Source organism: Giraffa tippelskirchi, chromosome 7 (assembly GCF_054371585.1).
Source record: "Giraffa tippelskirchi isolate mGirTip1 chromosome 7, T2T-mGirTip1v1.2.pri, whole genome shotgun sequence".
NCBI classification, from domain to species: domain Eukaryota; kingdom Metazoa; phylum Chordata; class Mammalia; order Artiodactyla; family Giraffidae; genus Giraffa; species Giraffa tippelskirchi.
The window spans coordinates 15,350,999-15,368,016 of NC_137281.1; the positions used below are offsets into that span (position 1 = coordinate 15,350,999).

Here is a 17,018-nt window from a genome sequence, read left to right on the forward strand (position 1 = left end):
GTGGGATCTCTAGTTGCACCATATGGGATCTAGTTCCCTGACCAGGGATTAAACTCAAGTCCCTTGCATTGGGAGTTCAGAGTCATTTCCCTGGACCACCAGGGAAGTCTTAGACTCTGATAATTTTAGTAGACAGTTCATTTCTCTGCATGTTAGAGCACAGATACCCTGCTGTTACATCCCTTACCCTCTCACCCTGATGGCCTTACATATTGCTGTCCCTGCCAGGCTGTGAGCTCCTTGAGGTCAGGAGCCATCCATGGCTGTGTCCCCAGCGACCAGGAATGGGTCAGACACACAGTCTTCAGTCAGTATGTGTTGACCCGAAGTATAAATGACAGTGGCTTCCAATCCCACCATATAGAGCCTGTTGTGGTCCTTTAATGGACCGGAACTTGGGGGTACAGAGTCGACCGATAAGAAAGTAAAAGAAGGAAGAAAAGAGGCTGAGCAGCCTGAAGGGGACAGAGAGAGAGACAGAGAGAGAGAAATGAGGAAAGACACAGGGACCAGTGCTCTGATGGAACAAAGGCATTTATTCAACATATTGTGGGCATATATATACTCTCTTACAAGATAGCCCTTTTTAGCAGAGACAGGGATCAAAAATCTAACAAGTCATCTAGAAAGCCAGAGGCTAGAATCATTCTCAAGAGAGGGGGTTGTAAAAGTTACTTTACATATCAGAAGGGAAGAGAGTTGCAAATGGCTGCTGTTCACCGTATGGAATTTCCATACGAATGAGATATATGAATTTCTATTATCCCCAAAAGCTGGCTTGCCAGCTCTCTGGCACCTGTATTCCGGTGCTGTTAAGGAACATAGAATTCATGCAAGACTGAAAACAACACACAGGAAGCCTCCTGTTAGGTGTATCCTGACAAGAGCCCAAAGCAAAGAATTGAAAAGGTAGAAAAGATAAATGATCATAATAAGCTCTGACCTGGGACCTCCCTGGTGGTCCAGCTGATAAGAATCCACCTGCCAATGCAGGGGACACAGGTTCGATTCCTTGTCCAGGAAGATCCCACATGCCTCGGGGCAACTAAGCCCATGTGCCACAACTACTGAGCCCATGTGCTGCAACTACTATAGCCTGCTTGCCTAGAGCCCATGCTCCACAACAAGAGAAGCCCCCACAATGAGAAGCCCAAGCACTGCATCAAAGAGCAGCTCCTGCTTGCTGCAACTAGAGAATGCCCATGTGTTGCAAGGAAGACCCAGCACAGCCAAAAAATTAAGCAATTAAAAAATAAGCTCTAACCTATGAACATTATAGAAAATCAGGACCATCCACTCCTGCCTGCATTTTCCCCACGTGACCCAATGTCATTTCATCTTCAGCAGAGACCTGTGTCATTCAAGGACGTGGTAGTGGGCTTCACGCAAGAGGAGTGGCATGGGCTTAATCCTGCACAGAGGGCCCTGTACCGGGATGTGATGCTGGAGACCTACAGCAACCTCGTCTCAGTGGGTAAGAACAGTTCTGCTGCACAATCTATATCATGCTTGAATGACCACCTTTCTTCTTTCAGTTGCTAAAAGTAACTGAAGTACTGGGACTTCCCTGGTGGTCCAATGGCTGAGACTCCGAGCTCTCAATACAGAGGGCCCAGGTTCATTCCCTGGTCAGGGAACTAGATCCCACATGCAGCAACTAAGACTTGGTGCACTCAAATAAATAAATTATTTAATATTTTTTAAACAGTAACTGAAGTACCGAATATTTTCTGTGTGCCAGATACTTTTAGCCACTTTGTTTATTATTTCTTTTAATATTTATTTATTTGGCTGTGTCAGGTCTTAGTTGTGGCACATGGGATCTTCATCGTGTCATGTGGGACTCTAGTTGTGCTGTGGGGGCTCAGTAGTTGGAGTGCATGGCTCCGGAGTGCATGGGCTTCAGTAGTTGCAATGTGTAGACTTAGTTTCTCCATGGCATATGAGATTTTAGTTCCCTGACCACGGATCAAACCCATGTCCTCTGTACTGCAGGGAGGATTCTTAACCACTGAACCACCAGGGAAGTCCCTGGCCACTTGAAAAATATTAACTTGTGTAATCTTCATAAGTGCTTTACAAGGTAGGTACTGTTCATACCACTCTTTTACACATTTGGGAACTGAGGCAGACAGGTGAAGTCGCTTGCCCGGTGTCACCCACCTAGTACATAGCAGAGCCAAAGTGGGATTTGAATGCCAGCAGTCTGGCTGCACAATTTGCATTCCTAGCCCTTATACTGTGTTGCCTCAGCAAGTGTGGCTTGAGTTTCAATGGTCCTGGATGACTAGTTCCTCTTGAGTTCCGGACAAGGTGTATGTATAGTCTCCTCCCAAGTACAATGTCTGTTGTGCAGCCTTTAATGTTGCCTGAGTGGCCCTGAAGATCACAGAACTCAGCCCAAAGCCTGGATCATTTCTCTGGAACAGGTTATGAAGGCACCAAACCATACGTGATCCTCCAGCTGGAGCAGGAAGAAGCACCCTGGATTTGTGAGGCAGCATGCTCAGGCTGCCACTGTTGGGGTAAGTATGATCAATCCAGCAAAAGATGTACTATGGGAGACTGGCAGCTTTAGAATTTTGTTCAGGGTCCAGCTCTTCAAAGCCTTAGAGCTTTGAAGCAGCTGGAGACATTTCTCTGAGAGCTTTAGCCTTCTTGGTGACCCCTCAGGCTCCATGCATCCCACTCTGTGTGCTTGCTCCATCTCCCTTTCTCCAGAATCCTTGATCTCTCTCTCTCTTGAGGTTATCAGTACATTTCTCTTTCACATTCAGGGATTCTTGCAAATAAGCTTCTGTGAGCCTGCCTGCCATACTCATAGTCTCACTTTCCATCCTTTCTGAATCCCTTAAGTTATCCCTGAGTCCCTTAATTTCCTTAAGTTACAGAGGAGGAAGCAATGAATTCCAGGAGGTGACCAGGAACAGTTGAGTAGTGAAGAAAGCTGAGGTTAGCCTGTCTTAACCCCTTCTATTTAATATTCAGAATAATCGCCCCTCTCCCATCAGCTCTATAAAATATCTCAACAATAATCCCTGGTGTTGGTAGCCTCTCTGAGTGTTGGTTGCCTACTCTTTAGGATGTCTCTGGACTTCTGCTTCTTCAGTGAAGTCATGAGTTTAGCATGAAAAGTCAGTGCCATCTGTTTCCGGATCACTTTCTGCCATTTATACTTGGTGTTGTAATCACATAGTTGAATTAAATATTAGATAACACCTTCAAACATTCAAGTCATTTTCATGCTTCTCCCCAAAATAATGTCTTTAAGATTACCACTATCCAGCTTTCACTGGTTGTAGTAGTGACCGAAACAGCATTAGAATTCCTGGCCAACACTCAGTGTGTGCTCACTTTGTGCCAGGTCTTTCCTCAATCCTTTATATATATCAACTCATTTAACCCTTACAACACTTGTGAGGTGTTTATTACTAGCCTTTATTATCCCATTTACAAATGAGGAAGCATCACAGAAAAGTTAAGAAACTTGTCTAAGAACATATAACAAAGGGACCAAATGAGGATTTGAATTCAGGTGGTCAGGCTCTAAAAATAGTATTCTTTTTTTTTTTTTGCCATTCTGCATGGCACGTAGGGTCTTAGTTCCCTGACTAGGGATTGAACCTATGCCCACTGCAGTGGAAGCTCAGAGTCTTAACCACTGGACTGCTCAGGAAATCCCTAGAACCAATATTCTTAACCATCACACTCCGGTGCCCTCTGAGGTGTATTTTGCTTCATGAAATTGCTCATCAACCTTCCTGAAACCATTGTAACCTGGCTATCAACTTTTTCTTTCCCATTTTTCAAAAATTTTATATAATTGTAAAAAGATTATCCAGTCAGCCCTCCTTTCTAAGTGCTCTATATCCTCTCATATTAATACCTTGGTTGCAACCTAGCCTTTTCCTTCCAAGGGACTGCTGCATTTTCTGTCTTCTAGACTTGATTCTCTTCTCAATGGTGTAACTCCCTTAAAGAGTTCATCCATTCTGAAACCATATGATGCTCACAAGTAGCCTCTTTTCCATTTTACCAACTTTTATCCCCCTTGTACTACCTAGGCTCCCCTGCCCACCATTTTACCAGTCTGTGTATCATCTCCATAGTTGTATCCACTCATCTTTGTTTTTGGGGGGACAAAAACTGAAGTCATCCTCTTTTCTACTTGCTACCTCCCCTCCACCCATCATGCACACAAGTGCATGCATATACCTACCTCAGCTTACTTCTCATTCCAGTGTTTTGCTACCATGAACTCATTTTGAGTCTTCTCTCTAGTTGTTCTACGCATATGTGCTAGTTCTGTTGTTTTTCCTTTGAAAAATGACTTTAAATCTTCCTGTCTACTTTTCATTTTCCACTGACTTCTCCTAAAATTGAACCCAAATTATCTCATGCCTGAATGTCTTTAAGTCAGAGATTCTTAATCATTTTTGTGCCATAGAGCTCTTAAGAATTCTGGTGAAGCCAGAATTCCTTTTTTCTGTATGTAAAAAAAAAAAATCCTAGGATTACATGAAAAACAAATTACCAAAATACAGTAATTAACTGAAATAAAGTTAGAAAATGCAATGTCAAAATATTAATGATATTAGTGGATAATAGTAGATATACTTCCTTATAATACATTAAATAGTGAGATCTAACATCAGGTCAAGTAATTGTCATGACCTCAAAATAGAGATGATTGTAAACACATTTTGAGAAATCTTTGACAGCTATAATGTGACACGAAAATACCTTATTCACAAACTAGGACAAAGTTACAGGAGTTAATACTAGTGTGTTTTGGTGTTCATATTCATAATCAAAGGAAATGCTCAATTATAGTTAGAACTTAGTGAAAATAAAAGCTATAATTTTTTCCACTATCCAAATTCACAGCTCCCCAGATTTCTGTATACCAAGTTAAGAACTCCTGCTTTAAACTCTAGTTAGTTTGGTCAATTCCTTCTTTTATATAGTTCATCTTAGAGCCCTGGCCATTTATATTATGTCTAACTAGCTCAACATTAGAGAAGGCAATGGCAACCCACTCCAGTCCTCTTGCCTGGAAAATCCCATGGATGGAGGAGCCTGGTAGGCTGCAGTCCATGGGGTCGCTGGGAGTCAGACACGACTGAGCGATTTCACTTTCACTTTTCACTTCCATGCATTGGAGAAGGAAATGGCAACCCACTCCTGTACTCTTGCCTGGAGAATCCCAGGGATGGGGGAGCCTGGTGGGCGGCCGTCTCTGGGGTCGCACAGAGTCGGACACAACTAAAGTGACTTAGCAGCAGCAGCAGCTCAACATGATAAGCTCTCTGACTGCTGTATCAATGCTTGTCAAATCGTAATATGATAAGCATTGGCAATTTGTTAAAATGCAGAATCTGATTCTGTAGGTATAGGGGTGGGGCCCAAGATTATGCATATCTGTCACAATATTAGTTCCCAGGTGAGGCTGATGCTGACCATTGAGAACCATGCACTGGTAACAAGGTGCTATATGACATTTAAATCTCTTTCCTCTGTAACAGGGATCAGAAAACTTTGACCTATAGGTTAGCCACCAAATTTTGTGAATAAAATTTTATTGGAACACAGGTGTACCCTTATATTTACATACTGTCTGTGTTTTTGCCATACAGTGGAAAAGTTAAGTAATTGTGACCAAGACCATATGGCCCACAAAGCCTAAAATATTTATTCTCTGATTCTTTAAGAACATGTTTTGCCAACTACTGCTCTATAATATCCTCTCTTCTTTAAAATTATTCCTATCTTCTATGACATGGTCCATTCCATTCGTGCCAGTTTCTGAATCTTCTATTCTCATATGACACTTCCTTGCATTGGTGCCTTTAGTTATGATCCATGCCCTCTATTCATATACTGTGCACCCTCAAAATTTTTAGAGCATTTCTCAAATAGTTTTATTCCAGATCATAATCACAGATTCATAAAGAAAATTTTCCTATACTTTCTCCAGAAAATATTTGGCAAGTTAACATCCACAGGAAAAGACGGCAAGACACGCTTTTGAGGCAAGGTCGATTCATCAGCAGGAAAATGTTCCCCAAGGAAAGAAGCCATGAATGTAATAAGTGTGGGAAAATAACACATCTGAGCACTGACCTTTTTCCTTCAATTCAAAACTCCAGTAACTGGGACTCTTGTGGAAAGAGTGTGAACAATAATTTAGACTTAAATGGTTTCAAGAAAAACTACTCAAAAAAGCAAGATGAGGGCTATGGATATGGAAAACTGTTACAACATACAAAGCATGATAGAAGACCTAATGAAGAAAAATTCTGGGAATGCAGTCACTGTGAAAAAGCTTTCAGCCATAGCCCAGCTCTTATGTATAAACCCCCAGTAACCAATTCTTTTGTGTACAAACGTAAGAGGGTTCCACCTACAGAGAAACCCCACGTCTGTACTGAATGTGGAAAAGCCTTCTGCTACAAGTCTGAATTCATTAGGCATCAAAGAAGTCACACTGGGGAGAAGCCATATGGATGTACTGACTGTGGAAAAGCCTTTTCACATAAGTCAACCCTCATTAAGCACCAGAGAATACACACTGGTATTAGACCCTTTGAATGTTTTTTTTGTGGGAAAGCCTTCACCCAGAAGTCACACCGCAGAGAACATCAGAGGACACATACAGGAGAGAGACCCTTTGTGTGCAATGAATGTGGGAAGTCATTTGGCGAGAAGTCATACCTCAATGTACATCGAAAAATACACACAGGAGAAAGACCCTATCGTTGTAGAGAATGTGGAAAAGCTTTCAGTCAAAAGTCATGCCTCAATAAACATTGGAGAACTCATACAGGAGAAAAACCCTATGGGTGCAATGAATGTGGCAAAGCATTCTATCAGAAGCCAAACCTCAGAAGACATCAGAAAATTCATGCTAGGAAGAATGCTTATAGGAATGACCTAAAAATTGTAGGAAAGCCTTGAGCAAGATATCCTGTTTCATTTTATGTGGAGGAATTCATCCTTAGGAAAAATCTCATTGATTTAATGAATTTTGACCAGGTGTTACATCATAAGGCAAGTCATATTCCAATTGTGATAGAAAAATTTATACAAAAGATTATAGAAAATACTCTATATTTAAAACATAAACATGATCACTTTGGCTTATGAAAGTTTAAAATATATTAAATGGAATGATTACAGAACACAAAATATATGTGAAGAAAATTAAAAGTATATTATGGTATGTCCCACAGTGACCCACATAATCACTATTTATATTTTAGAATTATAAATGTGAATTTAAGTTGAATATCAAGCAGATATTTAGAATGCCATTCACCAAGCTTTTTCACTCTAAATATCACCATTGTCTTTTGGTGTCTTTACATACACGTGTGTGTGCTCAGTTGCGTCCAACTCTTTGTGACCCCATGGACTGCAGCCCACCAGACTCCTGGAATTTTCCAAGCAAGAATACTGGAGTGGGTTACCATTTCTTCCTCCAGGGGATCTTCCCAACCCAGGGACTGAACGCACATCTCCTGCATTGGCAGGCTTGTTCTTTACCACTGAGCCACCTGAGGAACCCTTTAACAATACAAGCAACAACAATAATAATAATAGCATGACCAACTATTTTTTAAAAAAGCTTTAACATATTAAACCAGTATATTTTCTCTGTCTTTTTGTAATACATGTAAATGGCCATAACATTTGTTGTTGGTCCCTTTTCTGAATAATAATGTTTTTAATGTCTTGTTAAATTAGCCAAAAACTTTATTAAATGTTTTTAACTTTAAAAGGGCACTTATTTTGCCCTTTTTATTATTTTAATATGTAAATATGTTATTAAATAAATAAACAAATTATTTATTTTGTCTTTTTTAATGTTACAGACAGAGCTAAGGAATAGTTTTACAACTTAATACTCAGTGAACAAAATGATGACTCAGCATATTCATTACTTAATAGAAGGTAGCGTTGGCGCTAGTGGTAAAGAATCTGCCTGCCAGTGCAGGGGATGTAAGAGGTGAGGGTCTGATTCCTGAGTCAGGAAGATCCCCTGGAGGAGTGCACAGCAACTCACTCCAATATTCTTGCCTGGATTTGGACAGAGGAACCTGGCAGGCTACAGTCCCTAGGGTTGCAGAGTCGGACATGACTAAAGTAACTTAGCACGTGCACACAGAAAGTAGTGTGGCCCTGATATATTGTACACTATTCCTGTTTTCTTAGTCTTGCTTAAAATACCTTGCAGCAAATTAGTAGGAGAGACACTTTTTATGAGTCTTATAATTCAGAAATATTTCACGCACAGACCAATGAAGGAGAATTCCTTTCTTTTTTTCCCTCCAAATTAATTCAGTAACATTGATTTTTTTTTCTTCCCTATAAATTTCCCTGCTATTGTCTTGGACACTGAATTCCAAGTTTTTTCATCATTCTAATTCAAGTCCATCTCTTTGAGCCGCCATGTCATTTATATAAGAAAACAGATGGTCACATTGTTCAAGATTTGTCTCCCTGTACGAATGCCTAATCCAGAATGAAAGAGAAAACATAATCAAAGGTAAAGATGTATCTAAAAGAATAATAAGGGGAATTCCCCAGTGAGCCAGTGGTTAGGACTCCACCCTTTCACTGCCAAGGGCCCAGGTTCAATCCCTAGTCAAGGAACTAAGATCCCACAAGCTGGAAGGCGTGGCCAGAAAAACAAAGAATGATAAGATATTTCATGCAACTGTAGATCAACATATTTTTGAAACAGGAAGTAGGTACTATTCTAGCAAAATGCAAGCTATGAAAATTGCAATACATAGTGGAAAACTTGATGAAACAAATATCATTGGAGAAGTTGAAAAAGTGATGAAAGATCCATGATTGAAAAATGCTCCAGGCCTAGATGATTTCATGATTTGTTCTATCTAACTTTTAAAGAAAGAGTAATTCCACTGTTAGTTTAAATATTTCATCCTATAGACTATGCTCCCCAATTTATTTTATGAAATCAGAACAAGTTTTAACACCAAAACTAAATAAAGTTAGTTGGAAAACAGTACACTTCAGACCATCCTTACTCATGAATATAGAAACAAAAACTATAATAAGAATAATAGAAAACAGAATTTACCAGTATACCTAAACAGCAATATATTATAATGACCAAGGAAAAGTCATCATGATATGAAGAGCCAATACAATAGTAATAGGAAACATATCAATAAAATTAACTTAGGAGAGAAGATGCTATCAATAGTTGCTGATAAGGCATTTAATGAAATTTATAAACATTTCTAGTTTTCATTCCAATCCCAAAGAAAGGCAATGCCAAAGAATGCTCAAACTACCGCACAATTGCACTCATCTCAGACACTTGTAAAATAATGCTTAAAATTCTCCAAGCCAGGCTTCAGCAATACGTGAACCATAAACTTCCAGACGTGCAAGCTGGTTTTAGAAAAGGCAGAGGAACCAGAGATCAAATTGCCAACATCCGCTGGATCATCGAAAAAGCAAGAGAGTTCCAGAAAAACATCTATTTCTGCTTTATTGACTATGCCAAAGCCTTTGACTGTGTGGATCACAATAAACTGTGGAAAATTCGGAAAGAGATGGGAATACCAGACCACCTGACCTGCCACTTGAGAAACCTGTATGCAGGTCAGGAAGCAACAGTTAGAACTGGACATGGAACAACAGACTGGTTCCAAATAGGAAATATACGTCAAGGCTGTATATTGTCACTCTGCTTATTTAACTTTTATGCAGAGTACATCACCAGAAAACGCTGGGCTGGAGGAAGCACAAGCTGGAATCAAGATTGCCTGGAGAAATATCAATAACCTCAGATATGCAGATGACACCACCCTTATGGCAGAAAGTGAATAACTGAAGAGCCTCTTGATGAAAGTGAAAGAGGAGAGTGAAAAAGTAGGCTTAAAACTCAACATTCAGAAAACTAAGATCATGGCATCTGGTCCCATCACTTCATGGCAAATAGATGGGGAAACAATGGAAACAGTGACAGACTTTAGTTTTTGAGCTCCAAAATCACTGCAGATGGTGACTGCAGCCATGAAATTAAAAGATACTTGCTCCTTGGAAGGAAAGTTATGACCAACCTAGACAGCATATTCAAAAGCAGAGACATTACTTTGCCAACAAAGGTACATCTAGTCAAAGCTATGGTTTTTCCAGTAGTCATGTATGGATGTGAGAGTTGGACTATAAAGAAAGCTGAGGGCTGAAGAATTGATATTTTTGAACTGTGGTGTTGGGGAAGACTCTTGAGAGTCCCTTGGACTGCAAGGAGATCCAACCAGTCCATCCGAAAGGAAATCAGTCCTGACTATTCATTGGAAGGACTGATGCTGAAGCTGAAACTCCAATACTTTGGGCACCTGATGCGAAGAACTGACTCATTTGAAAAGACCTTGATGCTGGGGAAGATTGAAGGCAGGAGAAGGGGACGACAGAGAATGAGATGGTTGAATGGCATCACCAACTCAAGCGACATGAGTTTGAGTAAACTCCAGGAGTTGGTGATGGACAGGGAAGCCTGGCATGCTGCAGTCCGTGGGGTTGCAAAGAGTCGGACATGACTGAGTGACTGAACTGAACTGAACTGAATGATTGGTGATATTGATCATCTTTTCTTGTGTTCATTGGCCATCTGTATACTACCTTTGGAATGTCTATTCAAGACTTTTGCCTATTTTTTAATCAGGTTTTTTAAAAATTAATTTTTGGCTATTCTGGGTCTTTGTTGCTGCTTGGGCTTTTTTCTAGTTGCAGTGTTGGGGTTACTGTCTAGTTTCATTGCTTGGGCCTCTCATCACAGTGGCTTTTCTTGTTGCAGAGCACAGGCTCTAAGGAGTAGGCCTCAGTAGTTGTGGCTCCCATGATCTAGAGCACAGGCTCAATAGTTGTGGTACATGGGCTTAGCTGCTTCAAGACATGTGGGATTCTCCTGGATTAGGGATCTAACCTGTATCTCCTGCATTGGCAGTCGGATTCTTTACTGCTGAACCACCAGGGAAGCCCTTGTTTTTATATTGCTTTTGTAGTTCTCTATATATTCTAGATATTAATCTCTTATCAGATATATGATTTGTAGACATTTTATACCATCCTATGAATTGTCTTCTCATTCTTGACAATCTCTTATTTTTTCCTCACCAAGAGGTATGTGGGATCTTAGTTCCCCAACCAAGGATCAAACCTTCATCCCCTGCATTGGAAGATTGGCATGGCAACCACTGGACCACCAGGGAAGTCTTTTCTTCTACATTTGAATTTAGTTTGCTTTCATTATTCTGACATTTTGTCTTATATATTTAGTTCATTTATTAGTGATTTCTTGATAATGTCAGCAAGCCGATACATTAAAAAAATTTTTTTTAATTTATGTATGGCTGCGCTGGGCTTCCCTGGTGGCACATACAGTAAAGAATCTACCTGCAACGCAGGAGACCTGGATTCAGTCCCTGGGTTGGGAAGATCCCCTGGAGGAGAGCATGGAAACCCACTCCAGTATTCTTGCCTGGAGAATCCCCATGGACAGAGGAGCCTGGTGGGCTACAGTCCATGGGGTCGCAAAGTGTCAGACATGACTGAGTGACTAAGCACACAGCATGGCACATGGCCACGCTGGGTCTTTGCTGCAGGGACCTTTCTCTAATTATAGGGAGCAGGGGCTACTCTCTAGTTGCCATGCTTAGGCTTCTCATTCCAGTGGCTTCTCTTGTTGCAGAGCACAGGCTCTAGGGTGCACAGGCTTCACTAATTATGGCACACTGGCTTAATTTCCCTGTGACATGTGAAATCTTCCTGGGCCAGGGATAAAATCCTTTTCCCCTGCACTGGCAAGTGGACTCTCAACCACTGAACCACCAGGGAAGTCCCAGTCTATACATTCTAATCTAAATACAGTTCTAGTTGCCTGCCAACCCTCAAGTTTTCCTACATAATGTGCTTGTATGCTTGTGTGTGTGTGCTTAGTTGCTCAGTTGTGTCTGATCTTTGCTACCTCACGGACTGTAGCCAGCCAGGCTCTTGTGTCCATGGGGTTTCCCAGGCAAGAATACTGGAGTGGGTTGCCGTTTCCTTCTCCAGGAAATCTTCTCGACCCAGGGATTAAATCCACGTCTTCTGCTTGGCAGATGGATTCTTTGCCACTGAGCCACCAGGGAAGCCCCAACATTTGGAGGAGCATTGTCAATATTCAGATATTGTTGTCTACCATATTTTAATTTTTTCCCATTCTGGAAAAGAATATGATCTACAGGTTTTCTGAGAAGGAAGTGATTATTGACTTAATAGTTCATGTCTTTTTGACAAATGGGTTTTCAACTATTCTTGATAAATAGGTTTTTTGCTGGGTATGAGATAATTGTGCAGCATGGAGTACAAGGTGTTAACGTAGGCTTATTCACCCATTCTTTGTCTCCGAGTTTTCTTAGTGTTTTATTTTTCTTTTTAGACTTCATGCTGAATAAGGAGTAAGTGTTGCTAAGATGCTTTTTTGCAAACATTACAGCCACAGGTCCTTTTTTCATTATAAATTCTTTGATATAAATTGAGGTGTTAATATGATGAAACATGGTAAAAGTCCTCTCCATAAATAATGTTGAAAATATTAATGTTAATTTTGGATAACTACCAGCTACATTCTTACTATATGTTAGGAAGATTTTTCACTTAACTCAAATGAGTTAAATCCTTACAGCAATCCAATATAACCATCATTAGTAGGTAATTATACAAAAAAAGTATAAAGCATCACTTTTTCTAAACTGTTTACATATTTGGTTGTGTGTGCACATGCATGTAAAAAGCTTTTTTAAAAAGGTTTCAAAGGATAAAGATAAATTCCTAATAGTGATTATGAAGGAATTGGGGGATACTGGCAATTTTTTACAGGGAGAAAATATTCATTAGTTATTTCAACATTGCAATTAAATGTTTTGAAATTTCAAACAAAAAAAGTACTAAAGTTGCATTTAGAAGGCAACCTCTGAAACTGAAAAAGTTTAAACAGGCACCAAAATGTTTATCAGTAGTTATTTAGCAAAATGAGAGTCAACCACAGAAAAGATTATGACACCATTAAAAATAATAATACATAAACATCTGTACTTAAAACAGTAGCATGATAAAAGCAGGTTATGGTACAACATGTATGTCATGATTACCTTAAATAAAGCCTGCAAGGATATACTATAATAATTTGAAAGCAGTCATTTCTGTTTCACAGGCTTATAAATCTTTATTTCTTTGTGTCCTTTTTTTTTTTTTAACAACAAGAAAATATTAACTTAACAAAAGGAAAAAAGAATAGAGCTGCCTTCAAAGACAAATTTATAATTCCACCATGAATTCAAAGATAACCTATGCAACACAATTTACAGTGTAGTATTATGTAGGCCACAGAAATAGAAAAGATGGCCCTAAAACATAGAATTTTGGGGATAGAATTTTTTGAGGGAAAAGGGGGTTTAATTTAGACTTTGAATTCACATTATTAAATACATTTGATTAATGTTATGTATAAAATTACAAACACATTAGAAAAAATAGTGTTAACAGTGTAACGGGTTGAACTATGTTGGAAGTCCAAACCCCTGGTATGTTAACTTGATAGTACCTGGAAATAAGGTCTTTGGAGATAAAATCAAGTTAAGATGAGGTCCTTATTGTGAGTCCTAATCCAATATGACCTGTGTCTGTATAACAGAACAGATGCAGAGACACATAGAGAACGTAGTGTGAAGATGGAGGCAGAGATAGCAGCAATGCTTCTATAAGCCTAGGCATGTCAAAAATTGCTGCTACAAGAAGCTAGGAGAAGGGTGTGGAACAGATTCTTCCTGACTCCCTGGAAGGAACCAAACTTGCCAACAACTTTGATTTTTGGGTTTCAAGTCTCAAAAAGTATGAGAGAACAAGTTCTGTTGTTTTAAGCCATCTTGTTTTGTGATACTTGGTACTTCATTACAGCAGCCCTAGGAAACTACTACACAGAAGACCCTTCAGTATTTTTCCCTTGCTTTTTTTTTTTTTTGGCATCACTTGTTTTAAAAATATTACTATCAAGTTTATCAAAAGGAACTATCACTTATCCATTATGAGTTCCTTCATGGCGGATGAGGTCAGAGCGACTACCAAAGGACTTTCCACATTCTTTACAATCGTAAGGTTTCTCACCAGTGTGAATTCTTTGATGACGAGTAAGGTTTGAGCCTTTATTAAAAGCCTTTCCACACTCATTACATTCATATGGTTTTTCATCTGTATGGATTCTCTGATGTTGAATAAGTTCTGAGCTCTGAATAAAGGCCTTTCCACATTCTTTACATTCATAGAGTTTCTTGCCAGTGTGAATTCTGTGATGGTTAGTAAGTGTTGAGGCACTACTAAAGGCCTTCCCACATTCATTACACTCATAAGGTTTCTCACCAGTGTGCATTCTGTGATGTTGAATAAGCCTTGAATGTTGAGTAAAGGCTTTCCCACATTCCTTACATTCATAAGGTTTCTCACCGGTATGAATTCTCAGGTGTGGAAAAAGTTGTGAACTCTTAGTAAAGGCTTTTCCACATACTTTACATTCATAGGGTTTTTCACCAGTGTGAATTCTCTGATGATCATTAAGGTTTGAGCAATAATTAAAGGCCTTTCCACATTCCTTACATTCATAGGGTTTCTCACCAGTGTGAATCCTCTGATGTTGAGAAAAATACGAACTACAACTAAAAGCCTTGCCACATTCTTTACATTCATAGGGTTTTTCACCAGTGTGAATCCTCTGATGTCGAGTAACAAGTGAGCCACGACTAAAGGATTTCCCACACTCCTTACATTTATAGTTTTTTTCAGCAGAATGAATTCTTTGATGTTGAATAAACTGTGAGTTTTGATTAAAGGCCTTTCCACATATTTTACATTCACAGGATTTCTCTTCATTAATAGTTTTTTGATGTGAAATAAGAAATGTGGGCTGAAAAAAAGTGGGTAGGTCTTCATGGGTAAATATTACTTGACTAAAATGTCTCTTCTTTAGAGATAATAACTTGGTCTCACACATGGATTCCAGATCTGAAAGAAAACAGAAAGGCATATGCTTATTTTTCTTATTCTGGGAAAGGTTAAACGTCTGTAGAATGAAAAGATTAAACTAAAAATAATATTTGGGAAGGTAAACAGAAGCAATTTGTAAAATTGATAAGAAAAGCACAGACATTAAGGAGAAGCAATAGAGGAAGCTGAAGAGAAGCTGGTGGGAATCAGAATCACCTGCAACGTCAGTGAGTCCACACTATTCAGGGCTATCCTCCACATTACACGGTGATTCTAAGCATATATACATTTATATAAGCACATACAGAGCACCACACTATGTCTTGTAATTTGTGGCTAACTGTCATGGTTTCAGGACTACTGAGGAATAAATGTGTTGAAATGTATAAATGGGGATAGTGGAGGGTTAGTGACTTTAAGCAAAGGGTACATTGTCGGCAAATTCACGCTGGAGGACAGCCCACAGCAAGTCTAGGGTGCTGAATGAAACTGGTGGGAATGGTAGACAGGTAAATCACTTCTGTGAATAGAGCCTGGTACATGTTGAGCATGCAGTGAAAACAGTTTGCCTTCGAATTCTGTGATGCTGATGTTAGAAGAGAGAAATGGAATCTTCAAGTCATGGCAGTCACTAAGAAGGGAGGCAGCTTGAGTGTGAGAAAGAAGAGAATAAAAATGACACAGTCTCTGTGAGAAAAGAGGATTTTCCGCCACTCTGCATTATATCTGCTAATGACCATGAAAACACTGTAAGTACTGACTTGGGATTTACAAATTAATTTCAGTGAGTAAGTGAATTCATAAATATAGGATTTGTGAATTAATGAGGGACAACTGTATTTTTAAAAAGGGGAGCATAATTTCTGTTAAAAATGGCAGACTGTAGGTATAAGTTTACCAATGCTCTTCATGAATTCATAAGAAAATTACACTAAAAGCTTAACAAGGGGAAAAGAAAACCCCAGGAGGGTAAAAGATACTGGAGAAGAAACAGAACTTGGAAACTGGAAAGTCAATGGATGAGTGATAAGTGACTGCAGACCAGAGAATACCAAACAAGCTCCAGTGGGTGAATTCCACAGTATTGATTCATGGTGCAAATCCCTTCAAATACGTAAGAACTGGAGGCATCAGGCACTTCTAACAGCGGAGTGCAGAGCAGAGTAAAAGCTGAAGGATGAATTCAAAGAGTGTATCTCCTCCCCATCCCACAAGAAAGGATGATTATAGTTTTCCATTCTCAACGAAAACTAGAAATCTAGGAAAATGGAACCAGAGAAAATCTGGACTCAGGAACATCCAGCATAGGCAGGGACATTGGTACTGAACTGAGAAGAAAGAATTAACAGAAAATATACATACTTGTGAAATAAAAAAATGTATCTGGTCTTTGTTCCCAGTTCCTGGCAGAGCTTCAAAAACCACTGGACTATCTTTCATTATTCACAACAAGGGTCTTTTGATCATATCTGACTTTATGGTAAGGAGGTGATTTACAGTGGATCCTTTGTTTCAAGGGATGGGGCTGGTGACACTTGCCTAAATAATGACACTCCAGTAAAATACTTGGCAAGGAATAGAGGAAGCTTCTTGGTTGGTGAACTAATTTATGTACCAGATGGGTACAAAGTCAATAGCACAAAGTGTGGATAATGAGAAGTAAAATTATTTTTGTATGTGACTGTTATAAGCATAAAACATACTGTTATATTTTTGAAAGCCCCATGATAACTACAAAGAAAACACCTTATAGAAAATAAACAAAAGAAAAATAAAGGATTCAAAGTATATCAATACAAATAAAGAAAATGAAGGCAGCAAGGGAGGGAAAGAGGGACAAAAGAACTACAAGGACAGAAAATAATAAAATGGCAATAGTAAGTTGTTACTTATTAACAATAACTTTAAATGTAAATGGATTAAACTCTCAAATCAAAAGAGAATGGCTGAATGGAGAAAAC

The 17,018-nt window shown here is 39.2% G+C and overlaps 2 protein-coding genes and 1 long non-coding RNA gene across 23 annotated transcripts in view; 2 read left to right on the forward strand and 1 right to left on the reverse strand.

The window, feature by feature from the left end:
• Positions 1–7,188, forward strand: part of ZNF793 (zinc finger protein 793) — a 35,828-nt gene extending 28,640 nt beyond the window's left edge. For 6 of the 13 annotated variants that reach the window (XM_081517026.1, XM_081517024.1, XM_081517023.1 and 3 more), the window contains 3 exons: positions 1,345–1,474; positions 2,430–2,525; positions 5,978–7,188. In XM_081517026.1, coding sequence (XP_081373152.1) covers positions 1,345–1,474; positions 2,430–2,525; positions 5,978–6,957 — 1,206 coding nt within the window. In that variant the 3' untranslated portion in view covers positions 6,958–7,188. Of the gene's footprint in view, positions 1–1,344; positions 1,475–2,429; positions 2,526–2,885; positions 3,033–5,977 lie in introns of those variants that run through there. The other 7 variants (XM_081517030.1, XM_081517029.1, XM_081517027.1 and 4 more) reach the window with 2 other exon arrangements.
• A 664-nt stretch (positions 7,189–7,852) lies between these two features.
• Positions 7,853–14,333, forward strand: LOC145515787 (uncharacterized). Its single transcript, XR_014061010.1, has 2 exons — positions 7,853–11,163; positions 12,061–14,333. It is a non-coding gene; the product is annotated as an uncharacterized LOC145515787 (long non-coding RNA).
• Positions 13,221–17,018, reverse strand: part of LOC145515678 (uncharacterized) — a 106,068-nt gene continuing 102,270 nt past the window's right edge. For 8 of the 9 annotated variants that reach the window (XM_081516732.1, XM_081516727.1, XM_081516726.1 and 5 more), the window contains one exon: positions 13,221–15,075. In XM_081516732.1, coding sequence (XP_081372858.1) covers positions 14,096–15,064 — 969 coding nt within the window. In that variant the 5' untranslated portion in view covers positions 15,065–15,075 and the 3' untranslated portion in view covers positions 13,221–14,095. The remainder of the gene's footprint in view (positions 15,076–17,018) is intronic. The other variant, XM_081516724.1, reaches the window with a different exon arrangement.